Consider the following 20,611-nt stretch of genomic DNA (forward strand, 5'->3'; position numbering starts at 1 on the left):
TGGCGCTGAGATAAAGAAGTCAGCTGGAGGAAGACCTGAGACCCCTGAAAGGTAAGAGTTCTTTTTCTTCCTGGGGAATGTTGTAATCTGCATATGATACTTGGAATTGTTGCGGCCATCTTGTGACCATAACAGAAGTTACAGCTCGGTATGGTGGAGTAGAAAGATGGAAGGCTCTCAAGTTTTTAAGGACATTCTAGAGTAACTGAGTTATTTAATCTTGGAACTGCTCTACCTTTGGAACTCTTTTCATGTGATATAATGAACTCAAAACTGTTTAATTTCCTTCCATTTGCTTTCCTGTTACTTGTATGGAAAAGCACTCTCACTGATATACATGTATCTAAGCATAATCTAACCAGAGACATACAACTCTTTCAGAGAGTCCACATACTTGCACCATGTGTAAGATTTTCATTCAGATAGCAAGTATTGAATGTCTTCCATATGCCGGGTATAGTTCAAATTGTTGAATCAAACAAGTTGGGAAGGGCTGGATTCTACACCTATGGGAAAATAATAATCTGGTGGTAAATGTGGTAATGAAAGTGGAGGCAGGCATATATAAGGAAGGTATCATGAGAATTAATCTAGACCAAGAGGTCAGAGAAGGCCATGATAGAAATCAAGTGAATGCACATGTACCAGATTCAAAGAATCCATGCCATATCAGTATCATCCATTTGTATTTAATTTGTAATATATTTTGGTTTTAGTTGTATAAGACACAGTGTTATGTGTATAATAGTGTTGGGTGTATATATATTTAGGTGACTTTATAATACAATAATTATTTATTTTTAAAAGCAGATTCCTGATTTTTTTTAAAAGTTTTTTTTTTTAGTTATTTCTACACCCAACGTGGGGCTTCGAACTCATGTCCCTGAGATCAAGAGTCACATGCTCCTCTGATTGAGCCAGCCAGGCGCCCCTATAATACAATAATTTAAATCAGCATGGAGGCCCAGAATATTTTTCCCTTTCAAATGTAAATACTGAAACCAATTTAGGAGAAGCAGACTAATATAAAAGATAAGCAAAGAAATGGAAACGGAAGCATTTGGTGTCTATTTGTAGCTCATTAGCTGGGAGCCTTCTTGTGACTTGAATTTCATAATTTGTAAAATATGATTCATAAGTGGTTGCAATGGAAAACTTTAGAGTTCTTAAATTAATGAAGAATAAAAATTTAAAATTCCTATACTGCTTTGAAAGTTCCAGAGATCATTCATAAGTTTAGCAAAGAAAATGGGCAAAACGAAGGGGTGGTACAGGACATGACACACAAGAAAAGAAGGCAGTGAAGGGGAAAATCAAGAGGCAGTAAAGTGCTTGGTAAACTCTACACAGCAGGAAACAGCACTGTGCATATTATGGCTGTTACTGAGTAAATACTTGCTGGAATTTCCAGAGATGACCAAACAAACATCAAGAAGGAAGTGGCTTTTTTGTTTTGTTTTATTATGGAAAATTTCTAACATGTACAAAAGTACTGAGAACAGTCATGAGAACTACCGCATCTTCAGTCATTACTCATAGCCAATCTTGTTTCATTTATATCTTCATTATTCTGAAGCAAATTCCAGATATATTATTTCACCCCTAAATATGTCAGCATACATATCTAAAGAAAAAGTCTGGGAAACAAGGCATTTAGTGTCCACCTCACTCGGTGGCAGTCTTCTGCATCTTCAAGTCTATAACTTGTAAAATATGATTTACAAGGAGTTACAACGGAATCTTTTTTTTAAGTAACCACGATAAAAAAAAAAGTAGGTGGTTAAATCCCCAAAAGGCTCTCCAGGATGGAAGCTCACCCCATAAATGCAGATCAGCGTTACATTCCCTAGAAGCCCTACGCAAAGCTCACGGTCGCTTCCTTTCAAGGTTGAGACCCCAGCCACAGCCGGTGGGACCCAGCCTTTTATGGACCTGGCTGGTCTTCGCCCCGCCCCTTCCTGGGGAAGTCTCCGCCCACTGGGCCCCAGCAGCCCCCTCGAGCCTCCGCGCGCCCCCGCCGCCTCGTCCTAGGGAGGGGCGCGCCGCCCTGGACGCCATAGGCCTGGGCTCGGGAGCGCGCACGCCGTGCGTCCCAGGCTCGCTCGGGATTCTCGCCCCTTGCCGCCGGGAAAGGCCAACGGTTTGGTCCGCCATGTTCTTCTCCGCGGCGCTCCGGGGCAAGGCGGCTGGTCTCACGGCCCTGTGGGTAAGGAGGTTCGGAATGAGCCCAGGCACTGCCTCCGCCCTTTTCTCTTTCTCGATGTCTCCTTTTGTGGTGGGCACACGAGAGCGCTTGGCTCTGGACGGCCTGCAGGCGGCGGCAAGGACACTGCGGCCTTCGCCCTTTCCCAGCCAGGCAGGCCGCCACAGCTCCACTGCGAACGAGGAGCTCCGAGGGAGGGTCGCAGTCGTAGCTGCGGCGGGTGCGTGGCCTCCCCCACAGAACTGGGAAGTTTACGCCTAATGTGGTCAAGGAGAGGAAGAAGGAGGGGCCGCCCGGTGGTCTGTTGCTGTTTCGCCCCGTCGCGGAACAGGGGCCGGGCCTACGTCGGCCAGATACGTTTCTAAGACCCCCCGCCCACAAAGGAGGCACCTTGCCTATCAAGCCTGATGACCTTCTTGCTGTCAGGTTGCAGCGCACTGGAGAGGACTCTGAAATTGTAGGCTCTGGCTTGCGTGTTGAAAGCGTAGAGAGCGTTTCCTTAGGCGGAGAGGTGTTTGATGTAGTGAAGAGCGTATTTTGCATATCGGAAAAGTTCGGTAAATAATCGTATCGTACTATGTGAAAGAACACCACCACAAATACTGCACCCAGAAGGATTTTAAGAGCATGAATGGGCTTCTGAGTTTCAAGTACATAAACTTATTGTAGGCAAGGAAATTGAGTCTCGGGTCGAAACACTCATTCAGGTTAACTTAGAAATGGTGACTCCAGGAATGACGATTTTAACAGCATTTACTGGAAAGACGCTTTTTTTTTTTTTTTCCTAGCAGTAAAATAGAAAGGTTGAGTCAGTTCTTAGCAGAAGACAGGGAAAAAGTGCATAGTAGTATAGCATACTTCAGGGCTTTAGAGTTAGACCTGAGTATGTTTGGTGGTTTCCCTGCGTTTTCTAGCTTTGTGACACTGGGCTGTGATGTCTCTCACTTAGTTTTCTTGGTCATAAAATGGGAGGGATATTCCAATTTGCAGAGTTTAGACTTTCAATAAACATTTGAGGTCCTGCACTGCTGGTGGATAATAATGATAGGTAACAATGTGGATAATAATGATAGGTAACATTTGGTGAATACTTCCATGTGCCAAGCACACGTTGTTAAATGTTTACATTCTAAATCTCATTTGTGAGGTTGGTACTGTTATTTCCCCATATTACAGATAAACAGATTTAGACAATCCCTGTTCTTGTGCAGTCGATAGTTTCATGTAAGAGAAACTTTGAAGTAAATATCATACAGTGTAAGAGTACAGTGTTAAGAGATATGAATAAGGTCAGTTTGGTTTGAAAGTCGTGTAAGATTTTTCCTGGAGGCGATACTAACAAATTGGTGACAAGGCCACATATATTAGGGAGAGAATATGATAGGTAGAAAGGACAACATAAGAAAAGTCTGTTGATAGTTGGCAGGGAAAAGCTTGGTGCATATAAGAAGCCTCAAGCAGTGTTGCTGGACTCCATTGTTGGAAGTAAGGTGAATCCAGAGATGAAATAAGAGGTGGGCAGGGCCCGGATGTCGGAGCTCCTTGCATGCCATGCCAAAGAATTTGGCTTTATCTTAGAGGCAGTGCTGAGCCATGAAGGATTTTAAAGGAGCAGAGAGACAAGGTCAGGTTTCTCTGTATTGGGTAGATGGCTGGATGGGAGTGAGGGAATATGTTTGACCAGAGCCAGAGGCAGAGAGACTAAATAGGTAAGAGACTCTTGCAGAACCCCAGGTGAGAGGTGATGAGGATCAGACCTTGTGTACTAATAGAAAAGATAGAAATAAAAGTACAGATAGATTTTAACTTCTTCAGTTTTTGAGGCAAAGGGTTATTAGAGGTATACATTGAAAAGGAGTTTAAACAATAGAAAAGAACATATTCAGGTAGTGGAAGAAAATTTCAATCAAGTCTTATGTTAGTTTCTGCAGCTGTTTTTTCTTTGTACCAATATTACCTGAATCATATGTAGTATGAACCCCAGAAATACTTGTTGAATTGATGAATAAGTCTAAGTTTTTGTTGTTTTTCATTTTTTTTCTAGTTTTATTGAGCAATAATTGACAAATCTCGGAAGTTTAAGGTGTACAGCATGATGGTTTGATTGTAGGAAAAACATAATATTAGGAACAGCAAACAGAATAAGCTCAAAAGATAAAAATTACCCATAGTCTCATCAGCCTGGAAATGACCAAAATGTTAACATTTTTGTGTCTGCAATTAACAGGCCTGATGGGATTTTTTTTTTTTTTTGGTAAAATTGGATGATATTGTTCACATTGTTTTGTAGGCTGTTTTTTCTCACAAAACATTTTTGATCCACTTTCCTTACCAGTAAACATTTCTGTACTGCCATTTTTAATGCTGTGTGGCATTCCATTGTGAGGATGTTTTTTATAACTTATATAACCAGGCCCTTCTAATCTTTTTTTAAAATAGAATACCAGAATGACCTAGGAAAAATCAGGAAAAGTGTAAGAGGTCCTACTAATAAAGTTCCTTTGCTAAAAGAGAAACCATTAAGGAAACCATTTACATTTTCAAAGAAATTGCTTATTTTGTTATAATTTCTGTTGTATTAGCTAACTGCCAATTTCTTTAGCTACAGACTTCAGTTTATCATTGCTTTAAAAATACCCATAACTTAGTACTGTCTAGAAGTGCCTACAAGACAATAGTTGCGAGACCTTGAACCATATTTCTTAATTTCTTAAGTCTTATTTTTTTTCCTGTAAAGTACAGTAATACCTTAGTTAGTGATTATCAAGAATTGCCTAAAAAGTGAATTATGGAGCAGTAGATACACAGAATAGGCTTATTCTCTTCTTCAGTAATTTCCCACGGCTCTCTGTAATGTTGACATCACTTTGCAGCTCATCACTGCCTCATTCCCAAGCCACTGCTTAGTTCAGTCAGAGTGAGGGAGTTGTGGTGTTTTTAAACATTGTATTTTCAGCTTTAGAGTTTTGGTTCTTTTTTATAGTTTCTATTTGATTTTTTTCGTTTATTGAAGATACATTTTTTTATGTCCTTAAGCATGGGTTCAGCAGTTTTGAAATTGTTGCGTGGTTGATTGTCTTTTTTTTCTGGAAGATGGGCTGTTTTGTTGTTTTATGTTGAGTAATTTTGGATTTTATCCTGGACATTGTGAACGATATGTCATAGAAACTCTAGATTTTGTTAATTCCTCCGTTAGTGTTTTTTTTTTTTCTTTTTTAAAGATTTTATTTATTTATTTGACAGAGAGATAGAGAGCACAAGTAGGCAGAGTGGCAGGCAGAGGGAGAGGGAGAAGCAGGCTCTCTGCTGAGCAGGGAGCCGGACATGGGGCTCGATCCCAGGACCCTGGGATCACGACCCGAGCTGAAGGCAGCCGCTTAACCGACTGAGCCACCCAGGCGCCCCCCTCCGTTAGTGTTTTTGTTGTGGCAGGCTGTTAACTCAATTGAACTTGAACTATAATCCAACTCCCTTTTGGGCAGCAGCTCAAATATTGGTTCAGTTCTTTTAGCTGGGCTGCTTGGAGTTGGCCCCATGTGTATGCATGGTTTGGGGTCAGGCACAGAACTTGGGGCTTCCCTCTGGCTTTTCCTTTTCTTGGATTTCCCACTTTCCCATCATGCCTGTGGTTGTCCCAGACTGTCCTGTGGTTCTTTAAGCCATTAAGGCTACAGGTTTTCTCTTAGAGTTTTAGCTGCCCAGCGCAGGATTGACAGCGGTCTGCCTTCAGGCTAAAATATGTAAAGTGTAAAGCAAAAAAACTTTCACTGGCTTCATCTTAAGTATAGACGCCCCTTCTGTGTCTGTCTGCATTTCATTGTTCTCCAATGCCTTCGGAAAGTGTTTTGGGTTTTTTATTTTTTAAAAAATAGTTTGTCCAGAGTTTATAGTTGTTAGTGGTTTGGCCTGATAATATCTACTCAGCTACTCTACAAGTGGAACCTCCTGTGGTGGCATTTTTCTTTCTAAATTTTAAGTTCTGTAGAATGAAATGTTTTCCCATTCCATTAGAGGTTCTTAAACCTGATTTTGCAGTGTCCCAGGGTATCTCCATTTTGGCTCAAGGACTCTAAAGGAGTTCTTTTTTTTTTTTTTTAAGCATTTATTTTACTTTTCTATTGTTGCTCTAATATATTACCACAAACTTGGTGACATAACATAACAGATTTATTATCTTGTGATTCTGTAGGTTAAAAGTTTGACATGGGTCTCACTGGGCTAAAATCAAGGTGTTGGCAGAGCTACTGGAATACTGTAGGGGACAATCTGTTTTCTTGGCTCTTCCAGCTTCTAGAAAAAGCTGCCCTTATGTGTTGGCTCATGGCCCCTTTCTTCCATCTTCATAGCCAGCAAGGGCAGGTTAAGCTCTCACATCACTGACTCTGTTTCCATCATTTGTGACATATCCTTTCTTTTGCTCCCTCTTCCACATTTAAAGGGCTCTCTGATTGCCTTGAACCCACCCTGGTAAGTCAGAATAGGAATCTCCCTATTTTAAGGTCAGCTGATTAGCAATCTTAATTCCATCTGCAGCCATAGTTCTCTTTTGCTATGCATATTAATATATTTACAGTTTCCCAGGATTAGGAAGTGGGTATTTTTTGGGCATCATTACTCCACCTGCCATGGCCTTAAATACTTAAGGGGAAAGAGAAAATGTACAAATTTTTTAATCAGTGAGGTTCAGCAGGCCACTGTTGCACATTACAAATTCAGATCTTTGTATTGGACATGTGAACTCAGTCTGCATTTCAAAGATATGAATAGCTGAATTTCCCTTCTCTTTGGCCACTGTTTAATATCAGCCCAGTACTTTGGGTAATAAATTATAGATTCATTGACCATGTCAGTTTGGTTTTCCATTGAGAAACGTTGACTTACCCACCACTTTCAGGTCAGGAAACATAGTTGTAGGAAATTATTTTCATTCAACAAGCACTAAAGACAACATGTTTAAACACCTTTTTTTTTGCCTTGTTCTTAGAGAGGGAAAGTGCTTTATATGTGGGATACTTTCCTGGGTGTTATCCCATTTTGTAGGTGAGACAGCTGAAGATTCCCAGACAAATATGCCCAAAATTACACAGTAGTAAGAGCCTGAACTGGCTTTGTTTGCAAGTCCCATTGGTTTGTTTTTTTCTTTTAAGTGCTTTTCTAAGTTCAAGTTTACTGAGGAAAATTGGTATATATGGTGAAGATTTAAACTTAATAGGTGCTGTAATAGTAGAAGGGTTTGTCAATGTGAACAGACTAGAGAAGTGATTTCACTGTACTTAAGGAAGAGAGCAGAGGGGAGGAGAGGAGGAGGTTAACTTCTGCATGATGGATACAGTTTTGTTCCTAAGGGACTATCATGATAGTACCATGAAAAAATTACACAGTTTGAAAAACACAGGTAATGTCATGCTCTGTTCAGATGACTACATTTATAGCAATATGTAGTACATATCCTCAATATTTTGAAGTATGGAGAAGGAGGTTCCTCATTATCACTGACTAAATACTTCTTAATATTCTTTAGTACTTGCAAAGATTCTGGGTTGGAAAAGATTGCCTAGCATTTCTTGTTCTTGGCATCATTACATTTTGAAGACCAGTTGTAAAATCCATCACCTGCATGCTAGGGTATAGATACCATATAGCCTAAAGCAGTAATTCCCAAACTGGATCACAAGAATGACCAATGATGCTTTAAAAATACACATACAGAACTCCTCCTGGTCATAAGCTTATTAAATTTTAAGTAATATATGTTTATTTTGAGTATTAGTCCTTAGGGCGAGAAAATAAAATCGTTTACATTTATACAGCATTTGCTCATGTTTGTTTGATTTTCAAGTTAACCCCCCCCAAAAAACGTGCTTAAGTTTTACCAGTTAATTCTTTAAGTTAAAAGCTCTTAAAATCACTTAAACTTGAACATGAATGTTTGCTCTTAAAATTAACTTGTAATTATTTAGGGTCTCATCTGTTTTTGTGATTATTGAGGCGTATTGCCTTCATTTTAGGGGCATAAGAAGAAAAGAAAATTGGGAGACTGGAGTGTTACTATTTAAAGTTCCAATAATAATAATAATGATAGTTGGCCGTACATGAGTACTATGCTTTGACTTTATAGGTGAGCAAACCTAGGTACAGAGAGGTAGAGTAACTTGCCCAAGGTTACAGTACTATAATTGGTGAAGATGAGACTGAACCTAGGTCTACTGACTGAAATGATGTTTGGATGTTTCATTTCTATGAAGTATTCCTATCCTTAGAACAAAAACCTGGCTTTTGGTGTAACTTTTTCGGCCAGATTTTGCTTGTTAATTCTCTTACAGTGCTAGAAAAATCACTTAGATTTCTTTAATCTGAATTAACATTTTTAGTTAAATTATTGTTGGAACTTTATTTGGAAGACATTTGTAAGAGCCCTCCCATGTATATTTGAAAATATAACAAAACTTAATTTTAGTGGTTAAGGCAAAGTGAAGGTTAAGGTTCATGTCAGGCAAACCTATGTTTGGCTTTTCATTTATTTAACACTGCGATCTAGGGAAATTTTTTTCCTTTGTTCTTTGAGCCTTCGTTTCCACATCTCTAAAACGGGATGATAATAATACCTATATGGTAGGGTTGCTGGGAGGAGTAAATGAGTTATAGTATTTATAAAGTTTGTAGCACAGTATCTGATGGAGAGTAAGCACTTGTATTTATTATCACTATCCTTGAAATAGGTATCACAGTTTTTATTTGTGCAGCCATCATCTACTTTATTAAACTAGAATGTACTGAAAACTTTTATTTAAAATGATGTAGAAATACCAACTTTGAGTGTATCATATCCAAAGACTCTTGGAGCTTTTTGTGTTCTCTGCATGTCTGCTCTAGAAAGCTGAAAGAAATGGCTTTTGCTTGAGCTGGCAGTGGGGGAGGCTGTAGGTAATAGGCAAGTAGGTAATTGGTGAACAATGGCAAGAAAGTACAGAGGGAGCCAGTATCACTTTCCCTTTACCTGATGTTTCACATGTGAGTTGTGACCTCCCTGCAGGTGCACACATATATTATGGATTTAATTAGTAAATGTTTAGGGGTAGTGTGAGAGGTATATTCCTTGCCTGAATTAGTTGCTAATAAAGGAGAACACCGATTTTCAGTTGCTTGACCTAGGTCCTGTTTTTCTGACTAATTAGGTTACTGATTCTGTCAGTTTTGTTTTGCAGCTTCCTTATCCTTTATGAAGTTCCTCTGGCTGGATGTGGCCTTTCATAGTGCAAATAGCTGATAGAACTGAAAGGTGAGCAGAGTGGATACTGTTAATGTTTGAGCAACAGAAGAAACTAAGAAAACAAATGTAGGGCCCATGAAAGATTCTGTTCTTGGGGAGTGGGTGGAAGAATATAAAATTTAATTTTTTTTCATTTTGAGCTAGTAGTATTGGTAATGCAAATGATGATTAAAAAGAGAAGGGCTAATAGAGCAGATGACTTAGATCCAAAAGGCCTGGGCTCAGACTTCATCTCAGTCACTAATTGTGTGGTATAGGGCAGGTTACTGTCTCTGAGCCTAAATTTCTTTAAAAGTAAAATGGAAATAATAACTAACCATAGATTTTTGAGGAGTCAGTGGAAAAAAGGTATCTTGAAGTACTTAACACAGAACGATTCAAGTTGAATTTAAAGAAAACACTGCCATTATTTGCCCGTTGTAAATCTCTGTTCCTTCTGAAACACTCTGAAAAAAAGAATAAGCTGGAATTGAAGTCCACTGTTAATTCTGTGCTATATGTCAAACTATTCTTGTCTATTTAAAAAAAGTTACTTGAATTTTCATTGGCGTTCACTGAATTCAATAGATACTTTAGAGTCTAGTGAGAAACTAGACTCTAGTCTGGTGAAAAGAGTATACTTTAAGGGGGAAAACTGCTTACTCTTAAAATCAGTCCAGTCCAGCTAAGTTGTTTATTTCCAGTTCCAGTACCAATAATTGGTCCTGGAATGCCTCTTCATTCCAAGGTGAAACTAAATTCAAATGGCTTATTAAGTAGTGTAAAGATGTTAATTCAGACTTTTTATATCTTAATTTATTCCTTTATTGCAAGTGTCTGATGTGGATGTTACAATGAATGTAAAATAGTTCGTGAAGCTCTTAAAGATGTCAAAAAACAAGGCAGCTTTGAAAATGGCCATGTGCTAACTTGATAGGAATGAGTAACAGTTTATGCCAGTTGAGTAACAATGAGGGCTAATATTTATCAGTTTACCCTATTTTGCTTGTTCATTGTTTTATAAACAAATTATCTGAGCCTTTTTCCTACTGTTTTGAAGAAGTTCTGGCTTCAGACATTGAAATTAAGTTGCTTAAACGCTATGCTAATGTATATATATTTAGGTTTTCTTTTTCTTTCTTTTTTTTTTTTTTTTTTACAACCAACACATCTTTTATTTACTTGATTGAAAGTCTAATGGTACATATGAGGTTTAATCGAGTTGCTCTCCATTTTATTCACACTGACTCCACGGAGTTGTATTTTCAAGCATGATTCCGCTCAACTGCTGCTCTTGCTGGGGCTTTGTTTTCTTTCAGGGTCAAGGTGGGTACTTTCATACAAAATCTTATTTTTAATTCCCTCTCTGGCAATTCTTTCCTGGATTCTTAGCTTTGCATAATTATACCTACAATGGAACCAGCATCCTAAAGTCACCAGGATAAATCCTCCTACTCCAACGTCACATGATCTTCTAATCCTACTAGTTAACAAAAAATGTCCAAGGCCAGCCACAACAGGTCCTAATGAACCATACAGTATCGAATCCCGTGCACAGGGAATGTTTTCAACACGTAAAATTCCTAGGAGCTTAAAGGGCTGTGATAAGAAATTGCACTTGATTTGATTCTTTGTTGATACGACATGGCAGCTACACCTAGGCGGGGAGGGTAGGTGTGACGGGAAAAGCTGGAAATCCAGAGTTGGGTTTTTGTCTCTGCTCTGCCACTAACTGGGATCACTTGTAGGATATATGTATTTTTTTTAATCTCCGTGGCTCTCCATCTTCTCCTTGGCGGGTCGCCAGGCTCCGGTGCGGTGGCCATAGCATCTGGTGGGTGCCTGCAGCCCTGCCCCGCCCTGCCCCGCCTTAGGTTTTCTGTAGGAACAGAAGCGTGATATTTACTGTTTTTTTTTTTAATGTTAACAAACTGAGGGTTCTAGAGGGGAGGAGGGTAGGGGGATGGGTTAGCCTGGTGATGGGTATTAAGGAGGGCACATTCTGCATGGAGCACTGGGTGTTATGAACAAACAATGAATCATGGAACAGTACACCAAAACAAATGATGTAATATATGGTGATTAACATAACAATAAAAAATTTTAAAAAAAAGAATAAAGGTCTAAATGTTAGCAACAAAAAAAAAAACAGTAAATAGCTTGTTTTAAATAGAGGGCATATGTACATACTTCTGCCTGTAAATGGGAACATGGGAGCCAATGGAGGAGGCAGGTCTTTTCATTTCTAATCTGTCTCCCTATATATGGATGCATTCCAGGGTTTTCTTCATTAAACTGCTTGATTTCCTAGATCTACTCTATACTTCTGGAGCTCTCATTATCATCAAATAGTTCCATTCAGGTGGCTAATAATAAGCCCATAACCTTGTAAGCATTAGCCCTAAGATCCAGTGTGAGTTCTACCAGTAATTAGTTACATGATCTTGAGAAGTTTTCATAAGTCATTTAAATCTGGAAATAATACCCATCTTTCATGAAAGTTGTGAGAATTAAATAATGTGTAAAAAGCTTAGTGACTGACAGATAGTACTTCTATAATAATAGGTAATGATAGGTAAAACTAATATAGTACTTACTACATGCCAGGCAGCATATTAAGCACTTTACATAGATTATCTCTTTTAATCTTTACAACAGTCTTATGAAGTATGTACTGTTGTTAGTACAATTTTATAGATGAGGAAAGTGGCTCTGGAGCTGGGCTTTTAACAACTCAGCTATATTGTCTTTCTGCAAATAGTATATTTATGGAATATTAAGTACCAGGGATAGATCCCAATTCCCAAGATGTTGAATGTGGAAAATGTGGCTTTTAGAAATGATGAAATTGACCTGTTTGGTATTGGTCCCTTTCCACTGTCAGAAAGACAGTATTTCAACAATTAGTTTGGCGACATTAGGCAGGATGCTTTGGACTAGGGAAGAGTCAGCTAGAAAGCTATTAGAGTAATGCACAGGCCTGGAATAATGTCTGAAATGGAGTAGTGATAGAGAGGAAAAGGACTAAATATTCATTTTTAAAAACTGAAATGTTGGGGTACCTGGGTGGCTCAGTCAGTTAAGTGTCTGCCTGTGGCTCAGGTCATGATTCCAGAGTCCTGGGATCAAGCCCCACATCGGGCTCCCTGCTCAGCAGGGAGCCTGCTTCTCCCTCTCCTGCTCCCCCTACTTGTGTTCTCTCTCTGTGTCAAATAAATAAAATCTTAAAAAAAATTGAAATGTAATACATATACATGACAACTGTAACAGTATGCAAGGATATATATATTATAGTAAGTATAAAATATACATTAAAGAATGGGGTACAAGGATATATATATATTATGGTGAATATATTAAATGTATTGCATATATTAAAGAGTAAATTTCCTTCCCACTCCACATCTTGATCCCCTTCTTCAGAGACAGCCACTGTTACTGGTTTCTTGTAATACCTCTATATTCTGTATTTTATAACATTGTCTATATTTTGAAAAATTAGTGGGACATGCAGACTGGTGTATTTGTAGATTTTTATCTTCTTGTCAAGAACTGTGAAGGCTCTGAGATTTTACCCTACTTCCCAGCCAACAAGTTAAACTGCTTGAGTCTAGTAGATGCTGACTGAGACTCCTGGGTCAGAGACAGAGGACTTTATTACTCAGGCCATGCAGGGTAGCATAAACTTCGTGTTCATATTGGTTCTCCTTCACCCTCACATCCCATGGGAGTGACATGGAGCAACCTGGGTGAATGCTGTGCATCGTAACTGAGGAACCCAACCCCAGCTGCAAGAGAACTTGCCCAGTGTTGGCCTGAGAGGGAGATATCCTCTACAAAAATCCTTGAAAAGACAGTCTGGAGCGAGAGGTGTCAGTGGCTAGTGCCTCTTCTCAGGTGCAGAGATGTGCAGAAACATGAAAATTGTCTACCAGCACTATTACTTATTCCCCCACTTTAAGTAAAAAAAGATTTATAAGTTAATTTCACTGATGAGAGAGGAGATAGTATTTTTCAACCATCTATAATATACTTTCACCAGAAAAATTGATGGTCTTATGTGGATATAAATAAAAATAATTATGTGGAAGTTCAGGAAGCTATCACTAATCTTTGTGACAATGTGATAGTGACTCTGAGTCAGCTAACAAAGTGCACTTTTAAAATCTGTTTAGTTCTTAAAATGCAGTTGTTTAAATCTTCCATTTTTCAGTTATTAAATGTTTTATCCTATTAGCTAAGCAAATGTGATAATGCTTTAATAGGTTATATAGTATTTTCAGAGAAACTTTATTATTTGAACCTCAAAGCACCCCAGTAAGTAAACATCCCTGTTTTATAGGTGCAGAAATTGAGTCTTTTTTTTTTTTTTAAAGATTTTATTTATTTGAGAGAGAGAGAATGAGAGGTAGAGAGCACGAGAGGGAAGAGGGTCACAGGGAGAAGCAGGGCTCCTGCTGAGCAGGGAGCCCGATGTGGGACTCAATCCCGGGACTCCAGGATCATGACCTGAGCCAAAGGCAGTCGCTTAACCAACTGAGCCACCCAGGCACCCCAGAAATTGAGTCTTAAAAAAATTAAGTGACTTGTGTAAAGTCACATGTTAGTAAAAAAATTTTTTTTTTAAATCTGAAACTCCAGCATTTTTTCTTTGGCTTAGCTGTTTTTTTCCTGACTGTTCTCAATCAGTAGTCTGTTTTCAATGATTTGGACTTTAAAACACATAATTTTGGGTAGAAGGGCCTGTGTGTGTAAGCTCATGTGCATATCCAGAATTACAGGTCAGCCAGAGTGCCTCAAAATAGATTTTCCAATATATAGCTACCTAGCCCCAGAGACCAATTTTCAAGATTATCTCGGTATTTTTCTTTTTTCCCATATTTTTCATTTTAAGTAAAGTTATGTGACAGATACTGGAATAATGAGGAAGGGATCAAATATTGACCCGAAACTGAAGGTATTTTAACTTAGAAATTAGTGGTGTTTAATTTGATAATATATAGGGAAGTTGGAAGGGTAAGTAGGATTAATAGTAGAGGTGGTAAATTTCATTTTGTACTTGATGAATGTTTTATTGTTTTTTAAGATTTATTTATTTGAGAGAGAGATTGTGTGTGTGCGTGCACGGAAGGGCAGAGGAAGAGAATCCTCAAGTATACTCCCCACTGAGTGTGAAGTTGCACCTGGGGCTCTATCCCAGGACCCTGAGTCATGACCTGAGCTGGAATTAAGAGTTGTGTGCTTAACTGACTGAGCCAACCAGGCACCCTGATGAATGTTTTGTTTTAAATAAGATTTTTTGTTTGTCAATTAATCCATGCTGCATAAGAAGCTTGGAAAATAGAGAAAAATACAAGAAACTATGAAAATAAGACTCCCTTATAATCTTGTTAACATCATAATAACAGAGATAAGCACTTTAAATTGTTATGGCCTTCCAGTCTTTTCATTAGTGTCTATATTGAATAAATCAGGATGGTAGTTTATGCTTTTTTGTTTTATTTAACCCTGATATTTTCCAGTTGTGATTGTGGCATAAATACATCTTTCAGTGTCATTATTTTTAGAAAATACAATTTTTGGCAGCTACACAGTATGATTTTTGTTGGAATTATTATTTAAAACCTTTCTATGTTGGGCCTTTTGGTTGCTTGTGTTCTGTAAAAACAATACAGAGAATATATTTCTGTATATACCCTTATCCTCATTTTATACTGTTTTTTGGATAAAATTCTAGCAGTAGAATTAATAAATTAAAAGATGGAAGCTTTCTTTAGTCTGTCCATACACCATATCAATTTGCTCTCCTAAAAGGCTGTATCAATTTTTACCTAATGTATAAGCATACCTACTTCCATACACTCAACAGAACTGTTATCTTTAAAAAAAAAAAAAGAAAAACCGGTACTAATTTGATAGCTGGAAATGTTATCTCATTTAAACATGCCTGTTTTATTATTTTTATTTTTTTAATTTAAATTCAATTAGCCAACATATAATAAATCAGTAACTTTTGATGTAATGTTCAGTGATTCATTAGTTACGTATAACACCCAGTGTTCATCACATCACGTGCCCTCAATGCCCATCACGCAGTTACCCCACGCCCCCACTCACCTCCCTTTCTGCAACCCTCAGTTTGTGTTCCAGTCAGGAGTCTCTCATGGTTTGTCTCCCTCTCTGATTTCTTCCCATTCAGTTTTCCCTCCCTTCCCCCATTATTCTTTGTACTATTCCTTATATTCCACATATGAGTGAAACCATATGATAATTGTCTTTTGCTGCTTGACTTCTTCACTTAGCATAATCCCCTCCAGTCTACGGCCATACCGCCCTGAACGCACCCGATCTCGTCTGATCTTGGAAGCTAAGCAGGGTCAAGCCTGGTTAGTACCTGGATGGGAGCATAATCCCCTCCAGTTCCATCCATGTCAGTGTAAATGGTAGGTATTCATCCTTTCTGATGGCTGACTAAGATTTCATTGTATATATAAACCACATCATCTTTATCCACTCATCTGTTGAAGGACATCTCAGCTCCTTCCACAGTTTGGCTATTGTGGACATTGCTGCTGTGAACATTGGGGTGTATGTGCCCCTTCTTATCACTACATCTGTATCTTTGGGGTAAATACCCAGTAGTGCACTTGTTGGGTCGTAGGGTAGCTCTATTTTTAACTTCTTGAGGAACCTTCATGTTTTCCAGAGGGGCTGTACCAGCTTGCATTCCCACCAACAGTGTAAGAGGGTTCCCCTTTCTCCACATCCTTGCCAACATTTGTTGTTCCCAGTCTTGTTAATTTTAGCCATTCTAACTGGTGTAAGGTGCTATTTCATTGTGGTTTTGATTTGTATTTCCCTGATGCCACGTGATGTGGAGCATTTTTTCATGTGTCTGTTGGCCATTTGTATGTCTTTGGAGAAGTGTCTGTTCATATCTTCTGCCAATTTCTTGACTGGATTATTTGTTTTTTGGGTGTTGATTGAGTTTGATAAGCTCATTATAGATCTTGGATACCAGCCCTTTATCTGTTATGTCATTTGCAAATATCTTCTCCCATTCCATAGGTTGCCTTTTAGTTTTGTTAACTATCCTTTGCCATGCAGAAGCTTTTTATCTTGATGAAATCCCAGTAGTTCATTTTTGCTTTGTTTCCCTTGCCTTCAGAGACATGTCTTGCAAGAAGTTGCTGTGGCCAGGATCAAAGAGGTTACTGTCTGTATTCTCTAGGATTTTGATGGATTCCTGTCTCACATTTAGGTCTTTCATCCATTTTGAGTTTATCCTTGTGTATGATGTAAGAGAATGGCCCAGTTTCATTCTTTTGCATGTAGCTGTCCAATTTTCCCAGCATTGAAGAGACTGTTCTTTTTTCCATTGGATATTCTTTCCTGATTTGTCGAAGATTAGTTGACCATAGAGTTGAGGGTCCATTTCTGGGCTCTCTATTCTGTTCCATTGATCTATGTGTCTGTTTTTGTGCCAGTACCTTGCTGTCTTGATGATCACATGCATGTTTTAAATTACTAGTTAGTTCATTAGCAGTTATATTATGACATTTTTGTTCATATTTATTCATTTTCCTCATTGACTTATATGTGTTTATGATCTCTTCAGGCTGTTAATTTTTTGTCATCAAATGTGTGTAAGATCCAGGAGTCATCAGCATGGAGTTAAACATGAGAATAAATAAGCTTGAAGGGGCAAAAAAATCTGTGGAGAAAAGAACCTAGGACAGAGCTGAGCCCTGAGGACAACCTCCCCTGAGGGGGTGGGTAAAGAGTCAGTAAAGTAAACAAAATGTTAGGGTTCAGAAGTTAGGAAAAGAGGAGACTGGATGCTTTCTGTTCTCTTAAATCCATTCTTCTTTACTTTATTATGAAGTCTTTTGTTTCTTCTCAGAATTTAGTTAAGTAATTCACTAATGGTACTCAGTAAAAATTGTTCTTTGATTAAAAACAAATCTCAGCTAAAGTGATGGCAGGGACTATCTTCTAAATTTTAGTTTCAGTTAATTTTTCAAAGCTTTATGCTGGTGTTGTTTTTTTTAACAGTATTATTTGGGAACTATGGCCTTAGTTTTATGTTTATCTCAGTCTAGGTTCTGGACAAGCAAATCAGGGGTATAAGTATAATCTTGTATTTAATTCATAGATTGATCCTGAAGCAGTTTGGGAGAATTTGAATAAAAGTACAAGAACCTAAACAATCTCCTTGATGTGTTTTATTTTTTTCTTTTAAATTTTTGTGTGTTTAAGACACAGAAAAGCAAAAAGAATATAATAAGCACTGCGTTCCTTTTGCTGCCCAAGAAAGAAAACAAAAACAACCAGAGTTAAAGCCCCCTTATGTACTGATCAAATTCTCCCCTCCCTGCCCCCATTATCCTGAAACTGATATTTACCCTGTATTTTATACCTATGTCCCACATTCTTTTAAAAATTTTTTTAATTTAAATTCAATTAACATATAGTGTATTATTAGTTCCAGAGGTAGAGTTCAGTTATTCATCAGTCTTGAATAATACCTAGTGCTCATTATATCAGGTGCCATCCTTAATGTCCATTATCCAGTTACCCTGTCCACCCACCCCCCCCCAGCAGCCCTCAGTTTGTTTCCTGTGATTAAGAGTCTCTTATGATTTGTCTCCTCTGATTTCGTCTTGTTTTATATTTCCCTCCATTCCCTTATGCTCCTCTGTTTTGTTTTTTAAATTCCACATATGAGTAAGATCATCTGTTAATTGTCTTTCTCTGATTCACTGCTTTCGCTTAGCATAATACCTTCTAGTTCCATCCTCATTGTTGCAAATGGCGAGATTTCATTTTTGTTTGATGGCTGAGTAGTATTCCATTGTGTGTGTGTGTGTGTGTGTGTGTGTGTGTGTGTGTGTATACATACACACCACATCTTCTTTATCCATTCATCTGTCAATGGACATCTGGGCTCTTTCCACAGTTTGGCTATTGTGGACATTGCTGCTATAAACATTAGGGTGCAAGTGCCCCTTCGGATCCTACATTTGTATCTTTGGGGTAAATACCTAGTAGTGCAAATGCTGGGTCATAAGGTAGCTCTATTTTCAACTTTTTGAGGAACCTCCATACTGTTTTCCAGAGTGGCTACACCAGCTTGCATTCCCACCAACAGTGTAGGAGGGTTCCCCTTTCTCCGCATCCTCACCAACATCTGTCATTTCCTGACTTGTTAATTTTAGTCATTCTGTATGTGCCACATTCTGTACTTGGATCTTTTCTTGTTAAACAAGTGTTTACATAAACTTATTTCTTCAACTGAAATATTTGGACCTAGGGAAAAGTTAAATACATGATTGTATCACTGCTTTTACTTCTCTGTTATATTTGCTTTCTTTGAATTGTCCAACTTTTGCTAGTTTCATGCTTGGTTTAATCCAGTGTTCTACCATTGTGTGATTAGTAGAACTCAGAAATCAGAGGCTTTCTGAATAGTGATTGAATTGCTTTTGGTGGTGGCAGGGAGGGTGGTAAGGGTGTTGGGGGGAGCAACAGGGCAAAGAGAAATAAAATGCAACGGAAAGTAATCAAATGGATTCCTTCTAAAACGGCTGACTATGGTCACTGCTTAGCATCATAAGCAGCTTTCTGAAACTTTATGGCTGGAGTTTCTAAACTAATTCATAAAGAATTGAAAAGGGGGCTATACTTGACTCATTTGTGCAAGAGTATATGACTCATTTGTACAGAATGAAAACATGTTTATGAAAGCCCACATTGAATGAAAGCTGGCATCCAGCTTGATTCAGAAAAAAGTGAAAGGCCATAAATTAATGGAATATCAACTCTCCTAATGCATGCTGACGAGAGTGTAGTAGAAAGGGTACATGACTTAGGAGATATATAGGTTGTGGACCTGGTTCTTCCATGGACTCATGTGTTATCTTAGGCAAGTTAATAACCTTACCTTGGATTTCCATTTCTTTATACCTCTCCTGAAATAGAGATGGGCAGGGTGTAGCACAGTGAGCCATATCTCCTAAGATCTTTTACTTATATAAATTGAGTCTGTTGTTTTAAATTATGGATCTTAAGGTATTTACTCATGAAAAATTTCTTAAGGCTTATGATTTACTAAATTTTCTTAAAATTTTAGGGGAGACATACAAGGAATTTACATAAGACAGCTGTGCAAAATGGAGCTGGAGGAGCCTTATTTGTGGTAAGTAATTACTCCAATTTCTTCAGAATGGAAAGACTTGGAAATTTGGGTAAAACTACTGTAACAATCCAAGATATCTTAAACACCAATGTCCTTGGTATATGCTAGCCATTGTGGTGATTTAAGTATAGCTAATTGAATTCATTAAATTTCAAAAGATGTGTGATTCCAGTTGAACCTCTTGAGTTTAAGTTGACACCAGGGTACCTCTGAATTGACATTATTTTTTTGGTGAAATTACTGTGAGCCCTAAACTGATTTCTAGTCTCACTTTGGGTTCTTAAAAATCAGTCATATTGGCTGACGAAAGATTCTGTGGCTGCAACTTGGGGAATCCCAAAATGGCACTAGTTTAAAACTCATGGATTTTAGTAATACAGTGAATACATTAGTAGTTCCTTTATATTTTTGGTTTCCAGGTTTTAACTACAGGTAGATGTCCATGAACTCACCAGCTTAGTTGTACAATTCAGAGATAAGATAATGTATCTCCTTTCTGTGATAAGGCGCAGTTTTCAGGGATCAATCTTGTGTTGTTTAAAGGCAATTTAGTGGCCTTGTAGGATGATTTAGAGTTAGTGGTACAGTTCTGTTAACTGAATTATTTCCAGGCTGAGTCTTAGTAAATGAGTTAGCCATCTATTGAGTAGATTCCAGCTTTATATTTTTTCATGTTTGTCTAAAAGTATTAAATTTGCCACATATTTGAGATCATTGTCCAAAGTTTCCATTTTCTTTTCCTCTTTTATATCTTTGAAAAAGCAGAACTTTAAGAGTTAACATATTGAGGGATTCAGTTCTGTGTTCACCAAACATACTAAACATTAATTGATGTAAGTGTTAATCTCAGTGTGACTCATTTGATTTCCTGTTGACATGCCATTTCTTGTCAGTTTTTTAAGAGGGCCTGTTCTCTTTGTAGAAAAGAAATAAAGCTTCTTGCCATTAACTAGTTTTTGTT

General features: G+C 38.1%; 1 protein-coding gene across 4 annotated transcripts in view; it reads left to right on the plus strand.

Moving 5' to 3' along the window:
- Positions 1 to 1,938: 1,938 nt before the first annotated feature.
- Positions 1,939 to 20,611, plus strand: part of NDUFV2 (NADH:ubiquinone oxidoreductase core subunit V2) — a 38,766-nt gene continuing 20,093 nt past the window's right edge. Inside the window, exons 1-4 of one of the 4 annotated variants that reach the window (XM_025886515.2) lie at positions 1,983 to 2,206; positions 9,409 to 9,482; positions 15,755 to 15,895; positions 19,585 to 19,650. In XM_025886515.2, the coding sequence (XP_025742300.1) occupies positions 15,893 to 15,895; positions 19,585 to 19,650 (69 nt within the window). In that variant the 5' untranslated portion in view covers positions 1,983 to 2,206; positions 9,409 to 9,482; positions 15,755 to 15,892. Of the gene's footprint in view, positions 2,207 to 9,408; positions 9,483 to 10,615; positions 10,779 to 15,754; positions 15,896 to 19,584; positions 19,651 to 20,611 lie in introns of those variants that run through there. The other 3 variants (XM_025886517.2, XM_025886519.2, XM_073898530.1) reach the window with 3 other exon arrangements.

Source organism: Callorhinus ursinus, unplaced genomic scaffold (assembly GCF_003265705.2).
Source record: "Callorhinus ursinus isolate GAN/ISIS: 27379988/994484 unplaced genomic scaffold, GSC_fseal_2.0 scaffold11, whole genome shotgun sequence".
Taxonomy (NCBI): Eukaryota; Metazoa; Chordata; class Mammalia; order Carnivora; family Otariidae; genus Callorhinus; species Callorhinus ursinus.